The sequence below is a fragment of the Apteryx mantelli genome, chromosome 6 (genome assembly GCF_036417845.1).
Source record: "Apteryx mantelli isolate bAptMan1 chromosome 6, bAptMan1.hap1, whole genome shotgun sequence".
Lineage (NCBI taxonomy): Eukaryota > Metazoa > Chordata > Aves > Apterygiformes > Apterygidae > Apteryx > Apteryx mantelli.
In genome coordinates, this window is record NC_089983.1 from 7,567,735 (window position 1) to 7,584,597 (window position 16,863).

The 16,863-nt window shown below is 40.0% G+C and overlaps 1 protein-coding gene across 5 annotated transcripts in view; it reads left to right on the plus strand.

Moving 5' to 3' along the window:
- The window catches only part of PCNT (pericentrin), a 100,655-nt gene extending 85,807 nt beyond the window's left edge, over window positions 1–14,848 (plus strand). For all 5 annotated transcript variants that reach the window (XM_067298689.1, XM_067298691.1, XM_067298690.1 and 2 more), the window contains 7 exons: window positions 805–907; window positions 4,109–4,273; window positions 5,588–5,826; window positions 7,737–7,825; window positions 9,262–9,415; window positions 10,976–11,103; window positions 14,436–14,848. In XM_067298689.1, coding sequence (XP_067154790.1) covers window positions 805–907; window positions 4,109–4,273; window positions 5,588–5,826; window positions 7,737–7,825; window positions 9,262–9,415; window positions 10,976–11,103; window positions 14,436–14,479 — 922 coding nt within the window. In that variant the 3' untranslated portion in view covers window positions 14,480–14,848. The remainder of the gene's footprint in view (window positions 1–804; window positions 908–4,108; window positions 4,274–5,587; window positions 5,827–7,736; window positions 7,826–9,261; window positions 9,416–10,975; window positions 11,104–14,435) is intronic.
- Window positions 14,849–16,863: the final 2,015 nt, after the last annotated feature.

Genomic DNA, 16,863 nt, shown 5'->3' on the forward strand with positions numbered 1-16,863 from the left:
TGAGTAGTTATTGAAACACTGCTTATGAAATAGTAGCTCTGTTTCTATCTTGCTTATGAACCTGGGGGGGTCACAGCCGAAAGCCCCGTACTGAAGGGAATGAGCAGTAATATATCTCCTCCGCTGCTTACAAGATTTACCTTGTTTGAAATCATGGTCGCATGATGGTAGCAGTCTCCATTTGAGAGGTTACTATCGTGCCGCTTTAGCCATTCCCGTCGGAAGCTACTGGGGTTGTGCATTAGTTAGGCTGATTGAAATGCTTGTGTGCCTGCTTTTCAGCCGGGTCTGTGAATGGCCCCGCTTACAAAGAACAACCAGAAAAAAGCCCTGAGAAAGAGTCGTGGTAGTTTGGTAACACCAAATTGAACAGAGAGCAGCCAAAATCTAGGTTATCGACACATCCACAGGATCAGGGTGGGAACCTCCATTGAGCATGGCAGGGGGAGCCTAGGGGATGGGAATCTCTGGCTAGGTAATAGTAACTTTTATTGCTAGAGTGAAATACTTGTGGTGGTTTGTTGCAGCCTGAAATACCGTGAAAGAATTTGAGAGAGTGGTGTAAAGCACAAAGTTCCGGTTAAATTCTTATGCAGCATTATTTAGAAATTCTGCTCCTAAAAAATTAATAAAACTTGCCAATTTCTGTGTGCGTCCATAGTGCTGCGCGCTAAATAGTACGTAAAGACGGCCTCGGAAAGTAAAAAGGTCGTCCGGTAGGGGAAAGCAATCAAGTGTATGTTAAGTATAATATGAGATTACTAGAAATGACTCTAATACTGAAAAATTATTTCTGTTTCACAGAACAGTTAACGATTGGTCTGCGTCGAATGATGAAGCTGTAGCCTCTTTACTGCAGACACTGAAGGAACTAAAATCAAATTTATTGTCCCCGCCAGCACCTCCGGTAAGGAAATGGTATATATTTGTTGATTATCAGTAAGTTGTTCTGTATCCTTTGGGTTCCAGTACGTATGTGATGTGTTTTGGATTTTTTTGTTTTTTGGGTTTATTTGGAAAACTTTAGAGAAAATTTTGTCTTGGCTTGGGGATGGAAAAAAAGACGGGAACTCCTGCATTCTTGCCATCTTTATATCAACTATATCGCAGAGTCTGCTTATGAAGGCATTTTTTTACCCTACCTCTGTGATATGAGGATATCAAACCCCGGGATGTGTTGCTTTCTGCTCCGTATGCGTCCAGAGACACTTGTTTTTCAGCAAATTGTCAAGTAACTTGCAAAAAGCACAATTGTGGTTTGTCGTCTCAAGAGGGGAGATTAGCAGTATTACAGATATTTTTATACGGTCTGGGGATTATCAAAGACTGAACTAAGGTCTACTGGTAGAAAGTATACCATAAAAACATAGCTTTTAAATTCCTTTTTATTCACCAGGTAACTTCTTCTCATTTATATCTTTTTCTCTCATATACATTTTAATTTACAGCTTTGTATTTAAGAAAGACATCCTCAAAATGCATTGCGGTTACCTTAGCCTTTTGGAATTTAGGGCTAGCTAACAGTCTTGGCTTGTTCTGGTCGATTCAGCCTCCCTCTACTCCCTCACCTGCTCTTTTCTCCTTTGAGAAAGATTTCTGAGAATTCAGTATATAGAGGAGTTTTTGTGATTTCACTTGTTCTCATGTGCTCTCTAAAACAAGTTTTATCTACAAAGAGCTGGTTAGGCACGGTGCAAGCTCTCCTTTTGCCTACCTGCTCACAAAATACAGCAAATATTTTCCTTCCGTCGCCTGTGCAACCAGTTAGGTGATTGCCCAAGGGATCTCCTCCAGCTTGGAGGAGAGGGGTGTAGCCTCTCACAAATAGGTGTTCATGAAGTTATTTGAGTTAAGCCTTCTTCTAACAAGGCTTTCGAGTCTTCTGCAGTGGACATAATGCTCAGAGAGCTCATGGGCAGATGACCTTATCGCTCCCTTTAAATTGGACGCAAGTTTTCTGACTTAGGTTTTGTTTCAGTTTAGCAAGAAAAAGAGTTTTCAGTACAACAGTCTAAAGACATACGGCTTTCTTTAGCTTAAAGACCAAAACTCTGCCTCGATATCCTTTCTTCTGTGGACACAAAAACCATCCCTCTTGTCTCTGCTCTTTCCAGACTTTTATACCCTCAAGAGCCCCTTCGTGTTTTAGGCTTCTGCCTGAATTTTTCCTTCCTCTAATGGTACTGAACCATGTGCTCAGGAAACTGCAGGAGTTCGTTGCTATTACCTTCTTGGGTTGCATTAAATACGTGGCTATTAGACAGGAAAAGTGACGGAAAAATCCATAGCAAAATGAGCATGGAGTAATCATATACCAATGGATGGAATAGAAACCAAATAGATGGGTTGTGTAGTTCTTATTAGATATTGCAAGGTGTCTCTTACTGCCTTCCTATCAAGCCTTCATAGCTCCAGGTCCGTAAAATTCCTGGCATGACATAGCTGTAGTTTTTACTGGGATGCCTGCTGGGGAGGCCAGTACAAAGCAACTTCCCCCCCTCGAGTATAATACAGATGGTTTTGTTTCCTATGGCTGAACAGTTTTTAATGACGCTTATCCAAAGTGTATTTTGCGTCTGAAGTCCTTATCTCTGCCCTTATTCTCAGGGATGATGTTCTCTTCCATCTGTGTGTGACGTGGTGCAACCGCCACACCAGTGAAAGCCCTACGTAGGGAAATGTGTACTTTAGTTTCTATAATTTCAGTATAAAAATCTGAGTTTGTATAGAACAACTCTTATTTACATAATGAGTACGGCGTAAGAATTTAACTTGGAAAGAAATAAATAGCCAACTTGAAAACAATACCGAAGGTGATATTAGATTCTCGGAGTAATTTTTTCACTCCCTTTAAATAACTGCAGTGTATCATAATAACTAGAACACGATCTAGCAGAAAATATGCTGGGGCATGGAGGACCTTCTTTGCTTTCTGAAAGTGCAAAGGAGGCTTCAAACAGCAGGGCTGTGGGTTACGTGCTGGGAAGTTACAGATAGCATTGGAAATCCTGTTGTATTTTTGCCCTTACCTTTTACAAAGAAATTATTGCGGGTTCAGTTCCTCTGGTAGACCTGTTGTTGAAGGAGATTGGAGGACTAGCAAACTCTGCCGTAGCACTGACAGAACAGAAATTAGCACTAACAGCGTAAATTCTTCAAATTAAGAAGCTTCAGCATGGCCGTATAGGGGATTTGGTGGTAGACAGGTACATGCTCGTTTTTAATCGAGTTAAGATTTTGCTTTGCTGTTTTGTTGCTGTACATGTTGCAGGCAATAAAAGGCCTCTGTCAGATGTCTGTGGTTTATTATAGTTAAGATTTTTACTTGGTAAGTTGTGCTCTTCATAGAAGAGAAACGCAAGTGGCACCCATTAGTATACTGAGTTATTCATAAGCAATTAATTTTCACATGCTGAAAAAGTTCAAGCCCCTAAAAACATAGGGGAGGTTTTACTAGAATAAGTTTTATATATATATATATATATATATATATATATATATATATATATATCACACACTCGTGTAACTGTTGACCATTAAATCAATAATCAATACGAAGGGGGTTATGAAGACAGAATTTTCCCAGGAGCTGGGCCCAAAGTTGTGGGTCTCATTCCTACAAGAGATGACTAACTACAAAACTAGACAGTCTCAGATTTGAATGCTTTTTTTTTTTTCTTTTTTTTAAATGTACTTCTGTGGATGCTTCAGAGTTTGTTTACATGCATGCTTGTATGCAGGCATCTTTCTTTAGAGTTTTCTTTTCTTCTTGTGGATGTGGAAGGAAGTAAGATGGTTCATTTCTGTTCCCAAGTGTTTGGGGGGCTGTTTGGCATTAAAGTGAATAGGATCCCCCCGTAAAGCTGGTCTGACCAATCTGTAGCGAAGGGGCAGTTTGATTAACGTACCTCTTAACGTGGACTGCTTGCTTACTTTGCTCTCCTGTCTGACCATTTAACACCTGGACGACGCTGGTGATTTCAGGCTAATCGTTTTTATGTCCTAGTTTGTCCGTAAAATTAGATCGTTCTTCGGTTTTGAGATGTTTGGCTGCGCAAGTGATGCGCGAGAACCATCCCGGCTCACTTTCTTTGGGTTTCCTTTCCAGATGAGAGCGCCAGATGACACCGACTCTGTTCAAGAGCTGGAAAGAGCTGCCTGGCAGCGAGAAAAAAGCATTTTGCAGAATGCCTTGAAACAGGCAGAATCTGACCTGGCCAAAGCTACTGTTGAAATTGAAAACAAACCAGTGGTAGAAACTTCCAGTCCAAAGGTAAAATGATAGTGCTTGCCATCAACTGTGCGGTCTGGATCCATAATGCCGTAGCCTTTAGCATATCATGGAAACCTTTGCCTGTTGTACAGATTTGCTGTAAAATAAATTTGTGTAAGAACTATTGCCAACTCAAGATCATAAAAAACCTCTGGAAAATTCAGTCCTTGGTAGTATCCCTCAGGGGTGTTGCCTAAGTGATTAATGGCACATGTAGAGTAAGTCAAGTAATTTAGTAATTCTATTTTAGGCACCGTTTGAATTCTCTTTATTATAAATATGATAAAAATTGTTGCTGCGGAGAAGCGAGGTAGTCTGCAGCTCAGATTGCTGGGGGCAGAAGTAACTGTCAGATTATGGAATTTAACTTTCCCTTATTGTCATAGTCTTTTCAGCTGCCTTTTAAAAAGATGAATATTGTTATAGACAAATAATTTTATAAACTGCATGTTAAATTAGGAATGTTCTTCCCCAATTATCCCTTGTCAGAGAAGTTCCTTTATAACTTTCTTGGTGTTAGACAGAAACTTATACCAAAAGTCACCTTAACTCTTTGGAATCTTTCCACAGTTAATACTGAGAGAGATGCATATTTCTTGTCTATGTGTGAAATTATCAAAAATCCATATTTATATATTTTTCATAAACTTTTTTTTATTCCTGTGACAAATTTGATTACAATCAAGTCAGATGAGTGCTCATCCCAACAGGTCTCCTGGTTAATATTTAATTGATACGAGTTCTGTTTTAATTCTTAAAGAGTAAAACCACGTCAGAGTTTCAGGTATGAGAATTTTGCCCTGAAACTTTCAGGAAATTTAAGGCATTTTAATTTACCTGTAACCCTGGGTGCAGAGGATTGTTCCAGCTGCCCTTTTGTCAGCAGTATGGACGCTCCAGGTGAAGATGGCTTGTTTGTGACTGGTTCTTTGCACACTGACCAGTGACCAAGCCAAGATTTTTTAGCCTAGCCAAGGCTTCATAGACATATGCAAGCTTTTATATACGGCTTCCAAACTGCCAGAGTCTAATACTGCTACTGGTCACCAAACCTGGCCAAGTCACAGAGTCAGTAATAAAAATCCTCGTTCGTTTTAAAGAGTAGCGTAGGATGTTTCCATCCTTGATAATTATTACACAGCTTTTCACAATTTTGCAAAGCAGAATGGGTTTAGATACCCATGCGCAAACAAGTTGGGGGAGACCTTGCGGGAAAAATCAAGTCAACTTTTGTGGGTTGTCGGTAGCTAAATCTTAACAGCTGAATTCTTTATTTTCATTTTTTTCCTTCCACCCCTCTCTACCCACCACTAGTTGCAGAGATTATATAGGAAGTATCTGCGAGCAGAGAGCTTTAGAAAGGCTCTAGTTTATCAGAAGAAATACCTCTTGCTGCTTCTCGGTGGATTTCAGGACTGCGAGCAAGCAACCCTCTCTCTAATAGCACGTATGGGAATCTACCCCTCACCTGCACACCTGCAGCTTTCCAGTTCACGTTCCCGTGCTTTTACCAAGTTCCGATGTGCAGTCAGAGTGATCATCGCTGTATCGAGGTAAAACCAAAACACTGTCTCTCACACAGTTTGCTCGGATATTTTTTAAAAGAAATTGTAATTGCCACAGTTTATTCTCCTGAATTTCCTTAGCAGCATTTCATATTTTAATACTTTACTTAAAATGGATTTTCCTCCAAAACTAGTTCAGACATGACTTACTAATCATAACTTTGGCCAAACTACTGTCTCTGAGTCAGTGCTACGTTTGCGTGTGCTAAACCGAAGACTTGTAAAAAGTGGCTTCTGTCCTTTTGAGATAGATGCAGTGGTATTATATTTGAGAATTAGTGCACAACAATTACAAATGTATGTCTTTTCAAGTCTTACCTTGATCTGTCTGGGCTCATGGTCACCTGTCTTTATCTAAGATACATAGATCCTTCTTTCTGGTGTGCCTCATCCATGAAAAAACATGTTTGTATCATCAGGGATGGTTCTGCTCTCTTGAATTCTACATCTTATCATACTCTGTCACTTACTATGAAACAGATTTTGTTCGATCTACTTAGGACATCTACTTAGCCATCTCATAATGGCTTTTGAGTCCATTTAATCAAAAAAAAAAAGTTTAAATGTAATAGGTGGTTATTTCTGAGTGATTTCCTTGGCTCAGGAAAAATAGAGGGCACAGAATGTCTTTGGACTGTGGTCTTTGAAATGGAGGCAGTATCTAAGGACACGGGGCAGTGACCTCCAAACTAATCCTCAGAGGCAGGACACAGGCATGTTGGGATGAGTGCCCATCTGGCTTGATTGTAATCAAATTTGTCATAGGAATTAAAAAAGATGTTTAAGAAAATATATATATTTTAAGAAAAATATATAAATATGAATTTTTGATAATTTCGCATATAGGCAAGAAATATGTCCCAGAGCTTTCTGCAGCTCAGGGACAAAGCTGAAGAGCAGGGCCAAAACCAGCAAACCTTTCCAACGCCACAGAGCAGATAGGAAGCAAGGGAGTGATTTGCTGTCCCAAGACTCAAAGCAGGAGGGAAACTCGGACTCGAGAGGAGGTTGCGGTTAAGCTACAACATCTGTTACTATTTTTTGTCATCCCAACCTGAGCAGTTTTGAGGGACTGGATTTTTTTTTTTTTTTTTTCCTGTTTTTCTTGCTAGCTGCCTAGGTGTACTTGGTTAGATGTTCCCAAACTGGATTTCTTGAACGTTTGTTAATCGGAACAAAAGAAGGAGGGTAGAAATTAAAAGAAGTCAGTTAATGTAGACAAGCTGCTGCTACCCGAGGACTTTGAGCTCAGGGCTTCCTCCTGCCACGTACGAGCAAGGGGTGATGTAATTGCTGTTGGGGCAACGCCGGCCACGTTCTGCTCACTTCTCCAGCAGCATCAGTGGATTTAGCTTTCTGCAGCGGCCTGTGACAGACAGAAGGAGGACTTGGGCTTCTCAGGCAGTATTTTCTGGATGCTTTTATCTTCCCTCCTTCTCTGGCTGCAAGCAAGCATTCTGCGGAACAGATCTGACTGCCTCTCAGTCCTCGGGGATGACTTATATCCGACTCAGCTAGCGATGGACCAAATAGCAAATGGTATTTGAGTCCGTAAACCCAGAGCTCTGAAAATTCTTGGATGCCTGACCCCTGTCAGCCTTCCAGAGTTCTCATGGATTGTAATATTGATTTATTAGATTTGTAATGAAACAATACTTAATAGAAACCAATTGTAGATAATAATTATGGCTCTGGAGCCTTCAGTTAGGGGAACGTTATAGGGTAATATAGGGTATGACTTAATTCTGGAGACCTAAGTTGAATTCTGCTGTTCTCTCTCCATTCCTGCAAGGATTGTTACTTTATGTCATTGAATACGTTTCACACTAACAAAGAAGTTTAGTATTAAAAGTTCTTGTTTGTTTTTAATGACTGTACAAATTTATTTTGCTACCAAGGTTAAAGTTTTTGGTGAAGAAGTGGAACAAAGTTAACAGAAAGAGCACGCAGGGTGAAACCATCTCGCACAGTATAGGATGTAATCCAGGTAAGGGTTTTGAACAAGTACGTTGTTTTTATCATAATTTCTCTGTAGTAATGTGTTTGATTTTAGAAAGCAAACAAAAAAAACCCCAAACCCAGCCCTGCACAGAAGTAGTAACATGTTTATATGTTACCAGAAATCTGTTTATCCGTTTCCTAAACATAATGATTTTGAATTTACAATGACATTGTAAAAATGTATAATTGAAAACTTACAGAACTTATTTTAACAGCCGCCAACTCTTCTCCTTTTATTATAACTGCTCAAGCTGTGAAACTGAGTCATTCTGTTCATACAACTGATCAGAGAATTACATTTCACATAGTTTGAAGCTACCTGTAAGAGAAATTACTGCCCTGAGTTATTAATAAGGCCAGGACAAATACTGGTGTAATGGTATCAAAGTTGGTACATGAAGTAGCAAAAAGAAATAAGTCTTAAAAGGGGTGTGTGCTGGCAGCGAAAAAGTTTTAAACGGTTCCAGAAATTTAGAAGAGACTTAATCTGCTGACGGATATCCAGTAAATACTTTCTAGAGTTTATTAAGTGTTATCAGAGATGGCAAACTAGAGCAGACAGATGCATGGTCTGATGCAGTTTGGGAATGGCTGCATTCCTTTCAATTACCTATGGATGTGTTTGTAAGAATAAACATTTTAATATATTACACAATGTTACGTATGTTATATGTAACATTCCATTATATGTAATGTTCCGTTATATTATACTTGTGCCTTTTCGAGACTAAACAAAATACAGATGTAATAGTGCATTTTTCATCACCCGATATATGCACCCATCATAGTCTCTTCACTATTTTAAGTTACTTGAAATACTTATTTTTTTAAAAAAAAACTTCCTATGTATTCCTGTGATGCGGTTCCTATGAAATCTGAATCCTAAAATGCATTCCAAGCTTTTTATCTCACCAGAGAATAGCATCTTGGCAGCCTCATTAAAAAGTATTTGATTTCTTTTGGTGATTTAAAGTAGGACTTATGTGAAGGGTTTTTTTAAACTCTTCTTTTCCCTGCCTTCTCTCCTGCATCGAGAACAGTAGGAGAGTGTAAGTCAACAGTCACACCTATAGTTAGAGTACACAACGGGTATTAGGATTTCCTGAAAAAATGTTTTGTTCCTATCAGACATTGGAATATCTCCTGTGCGGATATAGCGGCAGGTGATGAAAATGCAAGTTTGGAGAAAGAAAACACTGCAAGTGTTTCCAGTTTGCAGGAAGCAGTTATTGGGCATGAAAGTGTTGAACTTCTGTTAATTCTGGCAAATAGCAATCATCTATAACGTATTTTATATAGCTGCATTTAATACCACACAAAACTTTGCTGTAATTCTTGTAGGTTTTCACTGATTGTATTTTTAATGGGCTGCTTTGAATGGTTCTCAGTGTATAGTTTTTAACTGTTTTATATTTAATACAGTTTCTGGTGCTAGAACAAAAGTTCTGAAACAGCAGCAGCTCCCAGCTGTTAACGTCGACTCTCCTCCAACCCGCGATACTGGGTCAGGCCGCAAAACCAGCTCTGCGAGATTTCTGAGCTACTCCCCCAGTTCCTCTTACTGGTTACATAACAGGTCAGTGTGTAATCTCTGCGTTATATTTAATCACCCTGATGGACAGGCTTTCACAAAAATATAATCACTTCTTGGGGGAAAGTACTCAAACAGGAGGAGGAATTTGTTTTCTCAAATGTGATAAATGTTTCATTTTGTTTCGAGATGCTACAGGAAGAAAAAGTTTCTCGTTTGCTTTGAGCGTCTGATGTTTTTGGACAGAGGATTTTCCTAGTGATACCCCCAAATTTAATTTGAACAGGCTAATGTACTTGCAATGGTTATGTCTGCTAGTCCTCTGAGGGCTAAACCTTGTTGTAACCAATGTAACCTCTAGTATTGCATAGTCCATTCCTGGGCGTAGCATGTCTCCTCTCCCAAGCCACTCCTCGTTCATGACTTCCTCTTTAAGCTAAGGAATTGCAGGAGTTTATGTGGAAGGTAGCGTTTCTCCGTCCCTTTGGTTTGGGAGGAGTTGTTTGGTTTTGACCCCTTGCTAAATTGGAAGCTGGAGCCAGCATGCAAGAATTTTTTTCATAAAGAAAACTGAGTAACAAGGAAACAGCTGTGGTGGTCTAGGGGTACCCAAAGTCCGCAGATGCTCCAAATTATGCTTTAGGCTCTTCAACATGGCTAACTTTTTTTTTTCTTTTTTAATATGAAAGATGGATAATGTTCTGTTTTGCATTGAATATAGTAAAACTTTTTGAAGAGGTAGAAGCTTGCAAGCATCTCCCCAAAGGCTTAACTCTACCCCATCCTATTCCGATGTCCCAGGATGCCTCTGGGACTGCCAGGCAGAAGCAGTACTTGGCAGCTTAGCTGTGAAGCAAAAAGTCGCCTGTATTTTATGGAACAAAGATGATGATAGGCCCTGACTGATCACTCTGGGTGATGGGGTTAGTGATAGCCAAAGCCTAATGCAGATAGGGGATGGGGTAGAAGATGGCTGATGCTTTCATGGCGAAGATACGTAGAAAGAAGGGATGGACAGGACTGACTTTCCTTGTTAAAAAGGTGCGGGAGAGGGAATACGTCCTAGCTCCGAAACAGCAGTATGTTTGCACTGAGTGTTCCCTCAAATGTTTCTTTCTGCCAATATTTGAAATTCAATAATAATATGGAGAAGGGAATTACAGGCACAGCGTACCATCTGAGGGCTCCCCTGAGCTTTTTTGAGCTGGACCTTCAAGATAATCTGCTACCTGCTGAAGCAGGAGGGAAGGTACCTGCATGCAGCATATGCTTCTTCAGTCCTTCTCCATAGAAATGGGTCTTTTCACACTCAGCCATTTGGACTTTCTCTGCCTGCAGCTTTCTTATCTGAGGGACTTTTTGTTGCTTATCAGCAGATTTGGCCTGAGATACTCCAGCTTTTATCAAAAACATCCTTTCCTTTTGACTCCCTTATATAAAAGCTGTCCAGTCTCTGTTCTTTTGTTTTAAATCCAGATGTACATAGCTTTTTACTGATAGTTTGATTTGCATTAAATTACTGCCTATATGAATGTGCCTTTGTTATATTTATTTGAGTGTATGACCTGAGCTTTAAGAGAAGAAATAATTTGTTTTCCTTTTAAGACTGCTTCCATCCACAAGTTCAGCTTCAGAAAAGTCGCTTGCATCTACTCAGGATCCTGAACGATCCCTTACTGAATACATTCATCGCTTAGAGGTTATCCAGCAAAGACTAGGGGGTATGCAAGCAGGTAAGAGAACCCTGTTACCCCTCAGAGCTCTTACCAATTCGGGCTTCTTTTTGCAAGGAGCTCCTACATATCCTTTAACACTTAAAGAATGTCAAGAGCATCTTTTTAATCAAAAATATTTTTTTTGTGGAAGGAGAAGAAAGTTAAGTATGTCTCTGAAATGAAGCTTTACTTTTTTGTGAGTCATATCTAAAACTAGTCCAAGAATGACGTTTCTTGAATAAGTTCGTAGTGAAATTCTTCAGAGGTAAGAGTGGATAGTTCCCATTTGATTTTTTTTTTTTTTTTTTTTTTAATTCCATCCTGTTGTCAAGTCTAAATAAGCAAGCGCTGCAGTTTAAATGAAGTTGCATACAGGGATAATTAGCTCCGAGGTCAAAAAGCACCGTGGCAATAGCCGAGTAGGGTGTCCTTTGTAGCGCAAACTATAATACTTCCCTCATTTATCCCTTCCTCATCTTCTGTAGCAGATAATAGATAGGAGAGAGTGAAAAGCAGCCGTCTTGTTCTAAGACTGATCAAAGAGCTCACTAAGGATTGTAGGGGCACTTACCCTTGCCATTTAAAACATTTTCATCTCATTTCTAGACTGAATTTGCTCAGTTTCACCTTCTAGTTACTGTCTCCTGTTATATCCTAATTATATCTCAAAACTTGCTTGCCCAGAGGAAGAACTTATAAACTGCGATCAAGTCAGTCTCAAATCATCTCCTGTCAGGATACGATTAATGTGTTTTCCAGTGTTTTGTTATTTTTGAGACCTATGTCTAAACCTTCCCCGGTTTATCAGTATCCCTGGATTGCGAACAGCAGAGCTGGACCCGCAGTTTCTCTGTCATTTGTGCTAGACCAAATACAAAGATAACTTTTAGGTGGGATTTCTTTGTTTGTACCTACAACTGTCGTGTTGCAGGAGCAGCCTCATGCTGCCTGCGTTCTCCACCAACTTAGGGCAGCCATGGTGCTGGAACGCAGGGATCGATTCGCAGCTCTTGATACCTTTTAATGCCGTCTGCCCACCCTGTGCACCAAATTTTGTCACCGTATGCTGTGCCTGTTGATTGATTAATGTGGGTGTAGTCGTGTCAGGGAGACAAATGTGCCCTTGCTTAATTCAGATATTTATTTTATTAACTAAAATCTATAAAGCAATAGTAACTGAATTTAGCAAAGCAGCAATACTAAACAAAATGCACTTAATAGGAGTAACAGAATATTTAGAATACACACACACGCACACACACACACCATGCACAGAGTGTTTCCTCACGTGTAACCCATTACAGTTACGTGTTACCTGCAGCCCATGCCATGCCTACACCAGAGAAACGGAGGAGGGCACCCATGTTGGCTCAAACCACTGACAAGGACAGGACCGTGCTGAACACAGTCTGAATCAGGGCAGAACACACAGCTTACTTCATCCCAGATCCAGTGAGGAGGACAAGGCTCCAGTGCTTCCACACAGCAGTCAGGCCTATTGGCGGCTGTTCCTCCAGGGTCTTGGGCAGATCTTCCCCAAAGCTTGCTTTGCCATGCCAGGTTTATGTTACTGGTCTCCTGGTCTGAGCACTACATGGGCCACCAAGTCGGATACTGTGGTTGATGTTTTCATCCAACCATTATCCCTTTCATCTACTATTGCTGGTTCCTTCCTTATGTTACTTTTGGGTACTAGTCTCTATGATCAGTTGTTCATCATGCTGCTTTTGGGTCACTACTACAGTCACTGATCTCTAGGCAAGCACTTTTGACTTCCTTTCACCAACCACCACCCTTACTTACCCTTCTTTACAGCCAAAAGCTGTAAAATTTACCAGACAGATTTCTGCATCTGGTAAGGTCATGGCACCAAGGGAGGGCCCTGTGGATTCCTCCACACATTGCACTTAAATACTTAAATAATGCTTTTTTCACTAGCTGCAGCCTTGTCAGCTGCTGCTTCCCAGGTAGACTTACCTCCTGTAACTTTCCTTCAGCCTTTGCCCAGATATATGTGGCTTCTTGATGGCTGCCCTGAGAAAAATGATATTGGACTGTGCCCACAGAACTCTGTCTGTCACCGGTATTTATTGCTGGTCACTTCTCCAGTCTTTATCATAAGCAGATTTTCACTGTGGTGATTTTATGGGGAAGGGGTGGAGGTTCAGTCATTGATCACACTATTAAATAGTGGCTCTTGGCCCTACAGTTACTACAGATGCCCATTCAAAACACGTCTACTTGGCTGGCTCCTCAATTAATACGTTTTGCGATCCAACAAATAATCAAGTTTGAGCAATTAATGTACATTCTAGAGATGCTGTAGTGTTCTCATTTATTTTGCCACAATGTATGAAGAACCTTATTAATTGTGACTACTGGTTTCTGCCTTTTAATAAAATAATGATTTTTAAAGGTAACTTTTTAGGCAAATTATTATGATTAAAAACGTGTTAGGATCGCAACATGTCAAATTAATCTTGGAAACCATTATGTGCCTTTCTATAGAAAGGGAAGACTCTTGGCTTTGTTGAAGTTCACAGGAGCCTGGTATAGCTGGACGACAGCTCTGGGGAAAGCCCAGAAGATTGTCTACCCGTTTTTCTAGCTGTCTGAATTGATCTAATAAAAATAGATTAGTTTTGCCTATAAATCCTAGCCTTGCTTATATCACTAAAGTCAACAGTGACACTCCCGTATGGGAACTATGACACTGTTCTCGGCAGGATCAGGATTTTACCTAGAAACCTTAATACCGTGACTTTGAGTGATATTCCCCCCGCCCCCCAGTACTGAAACTCTTCATGGTAGATACAGGTGAACAAATTTTAGAACTGAAACTTGACAGCGTTTCATAGGATAAGGTATTTTGCTTCATGCTAAGTGTGGATTACCTAACTGGAACACAGTTAATAGCAGTTTTGAGGGAAGTGCTTATCATTTTTCAAATTTTCGTGATGTAACAGATTCTTAAGGAATGATATAGTAACCTTCAGAACAGTGCTGTGAGCAAAATGAGTTCCCAGTTTCCCATGAGCGTGTATAACTTGTCCAGCAACAGAATGCGTGTTGAATCATCTCAGGAGTGAGAGCTGAACGAAACAATCCTACTGCTGTGTGTAAAATACGCCTGTGGTTGAACATTGATCTTAGTGTGAACGTTTGCTTTGGCAGGCTCATAAGCTTTCAAATCTTGTTTTGTATTGTTCTTAGGTGGCTCATGAAAACAATAATTGCTTTCAGCGTAGTTCCTATGAAGCACACTGGGGAAATTGCATGCCGCTAACTGTACCCTGTTGCTTCATTATATAGACAGTTTTCTAATATTTGTTTGTTTCATTTAAACTTAGGACAAGTTCCAGGATCACCTCGCCAGCGAAACACGAAAAAGTGATCAGAACGCTTCTGAAATCTGTACTGCGAACCCCCCACCAAGTTACTGTTTCCTTTTAAGTTGTTCCCTAGTGAACGGAGGCACTTGTGATCTCTTGTGCAACTGAATAAAGGGGTTTTAGTCTATGCAGTGCTTTTGCATCAGATTTTTATATGACTTTTTACTATATTTTAGTACTTCAAGAGGAAATTACTTTTCACTAAGAATAATGTTTTACAGTCTCATGTGGAATTACTACTAAGTTAACAGCTGAAGTGTGCCTGCATCACTGTGTTGTAAGCTGCAAAGAGTCTTCTTTGTGTTTATTTTTCTATAGTGTATAGCTGGATTCCTTGTAAAAAGTTATTAAAATGGCATTTTATTAGTGAATTCTTGGAGCCTGTGGGTATTTGTTTCAATCTTTCGTGTTCTTTACTTCTTTGCATCAGATTTTCTAAAATTGTTTGGGATTTTAATATTTGAGAAAGATCATTCTGACTAACAGAACAGCTTAAAAACCTCCCCCAAATCTCAGCTATATGGCATTTTGTGAATCTAGGATTCGCTCTTCTGGCTTTGCGATTAATGAGTCCTCCTTCCTGCAGTCTTTCTCATCACATTCCAATTCAGTGTCAAGCCGTCACTCCTTGAGCTCTTCTGCACTGTGCATGCATGATGTATTTGGTCTTTCTGGAGAGCATCTGTCTCTCTGAATTCATGCAATATAATTAATCGGTGCCTGCTCAGCAAGTTGAATGCATGTTAGGTTTTCCTCCGGTGTCGTTTTCACCTGTCAGAGACTCTGATCTCTCTAGCTGTTGACTTGACTCAGTATCATTCCAGTTTCCTTTAAGGTAGTGCAGTGGTGCAAAATGGTTCTGTCCCTTCTGCCTCCCACGACCACTGTGCCTGAGCAGAACTTCGGGGGAAATTGTGCCAGTGTTTAGTACAGTATTTTCCAATACGGGTTAGTGTGTCTGCCCTCGCAGCTCTGCTGTTTTCCCCTCCGAGTGACAGCTTGGGCAGCCACCTTCTCTCACTGCCTGCTACTAATGTGCTGAGTAGTATTTGCTAATAATTTACACAAGGTAACAGGGGCTAGTCCACACAAGAGGAAACCCACACTGGAACCAGGGAGATAGAGCAGCACTAGCTGATTTTTCTCCTGGAAGACTCCACTACAAATAGTTTGGAAACAGCTGAATGAAACTGGCTGCATAGTCACCTCTGTCTCAGCTTATTAGAGACTCTAAAAGAGTAGTCTGAAAAGCGGCTTCTTCTGACGCTTGGCAAACTGGATCATCTTTGTTACACGCTTACGTGCTTAAGAACTAAAAAAATACAGCGTTTCCAAAATATGTTTGGATCAGATTAGTCTTTATTAAATGGGGGGAAAAAATAGGCTGTTGAGGAAAGCACTAATTAAGTTCAGTCTAAAGTGCAAATAGCCAGGATATAAGAGAAAAAAAGTAGAACTTAGTCGCTGGCTTAGAATTTTTTAAAGTAACTATGGTATTAATCTGTCCTGTTTAGTCTGGATGCTTTTAGCTTAATTTTGCTAATTGAAAAGGTTCAATAGCTTTTGTTTAAATGTATACATTTTTGGTAACTTTTAAAAAGACCTAAACTGTGTATAGCTCTAATATCACCGAAACTCCCAACTGCAAAAAGTTCTGCCAAGTATTTTGTGCTGTAAATACCTTTCAGGGTGCCAGTTGCAAATGTATTAAGTTCCTGGTCAGAGAGGAGATAAAAGGAATGAGGCATTCTGGTGATAGGATTCAGTGTAGTCACCTGTTAGTATCCAGTGCCTTTTTGCCGTCTCACACCCATTTCTAGTCATCGTTTCTCACAGTGGAAACATGGTAAGAGATTGCAAATGTAGTGCTGAATAAGACTTCTTTGTGTGATAGTTACCTGTGGTATTTGTTGTCATAAGGCTTTACAGAAACCAAGTGTTCTTGGGATTACCTAAGGTTCGTTGAAGTTTTTATAAAAAATATAGGCAGAATTGTAATGCTAGAGGTATTTTAAGACTCTGAAAGTATGAAATCTTAATTTTTGAAGCATGTTTAACTTTGGCAGATCAGAAAACTTCCTCAAGATGCAGGTTATTCCACTGGAGCCTATTGCAGGATATTTTCTCTGCAGAAACTGAGAGGATATTTGACAATTGCATACTCACATTCATCTGAGATTATACACTTATTTAGCTGCTTTTGTCCAGCATCAGTATTGACAGACTCTTCTTTATCTGTAAATACGAATACTCGTTAGTCAACCCTGAATCTTACTCCATTTGATGAACATTCATATTCATAATTAGCCACTGAGTCGGACTGCCGTCTTGGTCTAAATCAGTATGGCAGTTTGTACATTCCCAGGGGAAAAGTTCAGTAGCTGAC